The sequence below is a fragment of the Aedes albopictus genome, chromosome 3 (assembly GCF_035046485.1).
Source record: "Aedes albopictus strain Foshan chromosome 3, AalbF5, whole genome shotgun sequence".
NCBI lineage: Eukaryota > Metazoa > Arthropoda > Insecta > Diptera > Culicidae > Aedes > Aedes albopictus.
The window spans coordinates 40,743,766-40,749,765 of NC_085138.1; the positions used below are offsets into that span (position 1 = coordinate 40,743,766).

The 6,000-nt window shown below is 40.0% G+C and overlaps 1 protein-coding gene across 10 annotated transcripts in view; it reads left to right on the forward strand.

Moving 5' to 3' along the window:
• LOC109415714 (bicaudal D-related protein homolog) overlaps positions 1-2,687 on the forward strand; it is a 389,546-nt gene extending 386,859 nt beyond the window's left edge. For all 10 annotated transcript variants that reach the window (XM_062855603.1, XM_019689645.3, XM_019689643.3 and 7 more), the window contains 2 exons: positions 19-332; positions 395-2,687. In XM_062855603.1, the coding sequence (XP_062711587.1) occupies positions 19-332; positions 395-835 (755 nt within the window). In that variant the 3' untranslated portion in view covers positions 836-2,687. The remainder of the gene's footprint in view (positions 1-18; positions 333-394) is intronic.
• The last annotated feature ends 3,313 nt before the right edge of the window (positions 2,688-6,000 follow it).

Sequence of the window (6,000 nt, forward strand, 5' to 3'; positions counted from 1 at the left end):
TTCTATCCCTTTGCACAGGCCTTCACTCGGACATGTCCTTCTCTTCGATGGACAACACTTCGTCCTCTGCGCCACAATCGGTAGACGCTGGCCTAGGTCCATCGACTGGGCCTTCCCCACACTCGAGCGGCCCGGTTGGAATCAATGGCCGAGGGCCGGAGAAGTTCCACCGAGGGATGTTGTCCTCTGCTGCGGATGAACTGGTTCACATCATCATGAACATGGACGCCATGCAGTTCAAGACCATGTTCGAACAGACACGATCAATGCTGATCGATCAGGAAGAAGACCTGAAGAAGAAGACGGACCTGATCATGCAGCTGGAGAGCAAGGTAGAGTCCAAGCAACTATCCGACGAAAATTCAAAGAACCTAAATTATTTCCTTCCTTACAGCTCTCCGTGCAGGACATCGAGTTGCAGAGCGCGATCGAGGAACGTAACCAAGCCCGACATGATGCGTCGGACTCGAGCCTAGCGCAGGATGAAACTGTGATCCAGGCCCGCAAGGATCGGGACGCGGCGATCGAACGGCGGACCAAGGCCGAAGTCGAACTGGCCAAGAACCGGGTGGAGCTGATGCAGGCCAACAGCCAACTGCTGGAAGCGATCCAGCAGAAGGTTGAACTGCTGCAACAGCTCGAACAGTGGCAGATCGACATGCACGAGCTGATCGAGGAGCAGATGAAGAATAAGCTTAACAATGAAACTAGTACAAAACCGCAAACGCCTCAGCGTCCGTCATCGCAGCAGACCGGTTCTTCCGGGTCGTCGTCTGCCGGTTCGTCGGCTAGCAATCGTAAGAGTCGCCTACTAGATCTGTTCTATCATCGATGAGGAGGAGAAGCACCACCCTAACGAACGAAGCAAAACTGCGATCAGTTCTCAAACGAAACAAAGCTACCCGGTCAACGCCCGGACGGATCCGGCTGGAGAGGCGGCCCACATTGCATTTATATTCGACATTCCTCTAATCTATTGTAACTGTCTTGGGCCGCTTCCGCCATTTTGGACATCGAACGCTCTCCGTCGCCGAGGCAGCCGCGGTAGCACCAAGGCCTACCCAGACCATGTGATAGCGAACTGATCGACGTTTCTACTGATTATTGATTCTTTTTAAGCGGTCTACCAAAAATCCAAGATGGGACCTTGAGACAACAGTATTTTTGTATGAAGAACTATAGTGAAAGTCGTTTTTACCGATCCATATCTATCCGGAGTACATACATCCAAGCAGTTTGCGTAACACACATATCCCTTAAATACCTTCGTGCATTGCATATACCAGAAAAAAGTTGGCAACCGTAAAACCCAAATCATATCCTATAGCAGAGAGCAGAAAACGATTTATTAACTTAACGAAACGTGTAATTTATGTAGCTAAAGATAATATTTTACAACCCGGTGTAACCAAAAATTTGTATCGTGAGAGTTTAATATTGAACCGTACTTACTATACGATAATTTAAACGGACCATTCCCGACAGTCTCAAACGTTAATTTTCGTCCAAGACATTTGTGCTGATTCTGCGAATGGAGTGACGCGAGAAAAGTCGGAGTCGTATATCGAGGTGAGAAATCTCGACTCGAATGAGGCTACTCTCCATTTGATTTACACGGCGAGTCACTTCATTTGAGACGGTATTCCTCACTTTTATATACGACTCCGACTTTTCTCACGTCACTCCATTCGCAGAATGAGCTCAATTTTTACATGTATGGAGAAATTGATTTATTTTTTTCTTATTCAAAATTATTCTTGATTTATATTTTCAGCAATTTTAAAATTTTCGCAAATAATCGTAAACATGTTTGACAGCTTCTGGAATAAACTGCCAGTGTTGCCAAGAATGACTCATTTCCATTGTAGGGGTCCACTGATGATAAAAAAATCAGTTCACAAAAAATATCAAAATCTTTTATTAAGAAAAATACAATTTGATACTGACGGGAATGATCAATTGCGAATAACATCAAGAAACTAACATCAACCATTGAGTGCATTATCTAAATCGGTGTGTAGTGTTCCTTTATTCACTTCAGCTAAAAGAATGTGGTGTTCTCCTGATCTTCTAACCAAAAACAGGATCCTAAACCTGAGTGACAAAACAAAAAAAATCGAACCGAAGCAAGGTGTTAGCACAAGAAAATTGTGATACTTGTTTGCTAACACGAGCACGAACACACACACGCCTTGAGAAACGGATGTGCGCCTTTGTTGTACTACTACTACTTATGATAGCGCTATATTAATCTTAACTGCTGCAGCACTAGACAAGATTACAGCTACAGACAACAGATTAGCCGAGTGATAACGTGGATGCCTTTTCACATGAAACGGAAAATCAAAATAATCTAGACTCGAAAAATTAAAACTGGAATTGGAAATGGAACTGAAAGAAAGGGGGCATGCGTTTGCGTTATGTAAATATAAGATTAAAATATACTGAAACATTCCTACTAAAACAAGAGGTTTTAAATATAAAAAAAAATCCCGCAAGATTGGTTTTCACGGAACGTTAGACCGAATCAAGAATGGACCCTAATTTATCATTTAATTGAACACAGGACGAAACGAAAGCTAATCCAAAACTTTGTTGTTGCTGCACGCCGGCAAGTAATCTTATTTGTAACTGTTGTAACTGGAAACGCAAAAATGATAGAAATAAAGTAATAAAGATGAGATTAATTTCAGCTGGTGTATTTTTTGAGTGAAGCATTCCATTGTTTTTCTAAGCTTTTTAACCTGTACCTAATAGCTTATCCAAAGCTCATCATTTCTGAAAGGAAAAAATACAAGGCAGCGATTTGCGATGGTTTCATCCACCGAAATGACGTGTAAGGGCCTATTTTGTCCCATTTCTGCGTAAAACACTGCTTTTTTGGATAAGGCAGGAGAGTGACGAATATTTTTGTTTGCCAGGTAAATACACCATGGTAAAAATTCAACTGTCAAAAGTGGTCAAATATTTGGCATTGGTCAAAGAGTGTCATACTAGCTTAAGCTTTAACTGTGTTTCGCACCGCAATGAGATATTTACATTGTCAAACATTCATGCTTAGGACTAGTTTCCACTTCGTAAAGATATAGGACAAGTAATGATTCCGCTTCAAAATTGTTTGAGCGGTTCGCAGATGGCAAGTAAGGAAAAAAGAGTAACGCCAGTAACGCTTTCCGTGCAAATCAAATGAAGCTGTCACTTTTCCGAGCGGAAAAATTCGCGACTACGAAGGTAAAAGAGATTCCAACTCTTTGTCGCTCTAATGAAAAACCTCGTAAGGAACTCACATTCTGACGTGTATAAAAAAAAAGCAAAAATATTTCCCTCTCGCTTTTTCCCACGTAAACCTTCACGCACATTCGACAACTTCGTAGTCGCGAATAGTCCGTGTTATTATTCCGTGAGGAAAAGTGATATTTCACCCCATATAGATCAGTTGTCAAAATTACTTGCGAAAAAAGGAGGAATTTTACTTGAGCGCTCTACGTGGAAACAGGAAACTTAGCTTTAAGCTTAATTTCTTGTTGCCAAGTAGAGTGCTCAAGTAAAATTCCACCTTTTTCCGCAAGTTATTTTGACAACTGATCCAGTATGGGGAGAAACGTCACTTTTCCTTACAGGCTTAAACTGCTCCGCATATCGCATGAATAACAGTTACTCACTGTGGAGCATCGCTGCAAATCCGGGAGAATGTGTGAAAATTATGTGTACGCCGTGAGCTGATGGCCAGTTACTCATTTTAGAGCTCCTGGCTTGTGTTGACAAACGCTTTGAAAAGCAAGCGTCTGTCAATTTCTACAACAACAAAAATAATAATAAAAAAAACTGTTTTCTCTGGGGTGATCTCCAAAAGTAAGTATTCCATTACAAAAAGATTAAATTAAGTAATTATACTTAGTTTTTTATTTAATTTAGGTGAAAAACTGCATCCCTGGATGTTGGTAGGTATAATGGATACATCGGGTGTAGATGACACCGAGGATGACACCCTGAGGGACACCCGATGCGGAGCCGTCACGATTTATTTCTTCAATTTCAATTTATCAATTATTTAATAAATTTCTTAAATATTAAATTAATTCGAACTATTGTTTCTTATTTTCCTGAAAACATTTTCAAAATTAATTAATTTAGCCATTTTTAGAGCAAGCGAAGCAAACGCATTTATGTGTAACGGTTACTCATTCTTCCGGAATGGTGACGAAACGCATCAATGTGTGAAGCTTACTCATGCTGCTTTGGCTTTGAAGCACTTGCTCAAAAATGAGTAAGGCCCCACTTGCTAACTTTAGGAGTGCCATGGGATGAATACAAATTTGAGTAGATCTTGCTCATTATTGAGTGAACCGACTTCTGCGTGTACGGAATAATAGCGCGAACTATTTTTCCGCAAGGAAAAGTTACAGCTCCATTTGATTCGCACGGGAGGCGTTACACTTTTTCCTTAAGTGTAGTACGCACTTGGTAAGAAAAGCACTCCAGAAAAAATCCCTCTAATTACCAAAGGAATTTTGACATTTGATTAGTATGGGAAGAAATGTCACTTTCCCTTGAGGAATAATTGAACGGAATATTTTTCCGCAAGAAAAATTATTATTTTTGAAGCACTATTTCCAAAAAATCACAGCCTGACTGGCAAAATGGCACCCATAGACAGCTAGCTGGATGTATTGTCTACCATCTGAGAGTTTTCCAGAGAGGTATTTTTTTGAAAAGTGGAAATTTTTGAAACAGTTGGTATAGAGCACCTTTGTGCGGTGAGCATAGAAAAATGATTATTTTTGAGACACTATTCCGAAAATTTCAGAGCCTGACTGGCAAAGTGGCACCCGTAGGCATCTAGCTGGATGTACTATCTACCATCTAAGAGTTTTCCAGAGAGGTATTTTTTGAAAAAGTGGGAATTTTTGAAATAGTTGGTATAGAGCATCTTTGTGCGGTGAGCATAGAAAAATGATTATTTTTGAAGCACTATTTCCAAAAAATCAGAGCCTGACTGGCAAAATGGAACCCATGGACATCTAGCTGGATGTATTGTCTACCATCTGAGAGTTTTCAGAGAGGTATTTTTTGAAAAAGTGGGAATTTTTGAAATAGTTGGTATAGAACATCTCTGTGCGGTGAGCATAGAAAAATGATTATTTTTGAAGCACTATTTTGAAAAATTCAGAGCCTGACTGGCAAAATGGCACCCATAGACATCTAGCTGGATGTATTGTCTACCATCTGAGAGTTTTCCAGAGAGGTATTTTTTGAAAAAGTGGAAATTTTTGAAATAGTTGGTATAGAACATCTCTGTGCGGTGAGCATAGAAAAATTATTATTTTTGAAGCACTATTTCCAAAAAATCAGAGCCTGACTGGCAAAATGGCACGCATAGACAGCTAGCTGGATGTATTGTCTACCATCTGAGAGTTTTCCAGAGAGGTATTTTTTTGAAAAGTGGAAATTTTTGAAACAGTTGGTATAGAGCACCTTTGTGCGGTGAGCATAGAAAAATGATTATTTTTGAAACACTATTCCGAAAATTTCAGAGCCTGACTGGCACAGTGGCACCCGTAGGCATCTAGCTGGATGTACTATCTACCATCTAAGAGTTTTCCAGAGAGGTATTTTTTGAAAAAGTGGAAATTTTTGAAATAGTTGGTATAGAGCATCTCTGTGCGGTGAGCATAGAAAAATGATTATTTTTGAAGCACTATTTTGAAAAATCAGAGTCTGACTGGCAAAATGGCACCCATAGACATCTAGCTGGATGTATTGTCTACCATCTGAGAGTTTTCCAGAGAGGTATTTTTTGAAAAAGTGGATTTTTTTGAAATAGTTGGTATAGAACATCTCTGTGCGGTGAGCATAGAAAAATGATTATTTTTGAAGCACTATTTCCAAAAAATCAGAGCCTGACTGGCAAAATGGCACCCATGGACATCTAGCTGGATGTATTGTTTACCATCTGAGAGTTTTCCAGAGAGGTATTTTTTGAAAAAGTGGAATTTTTTG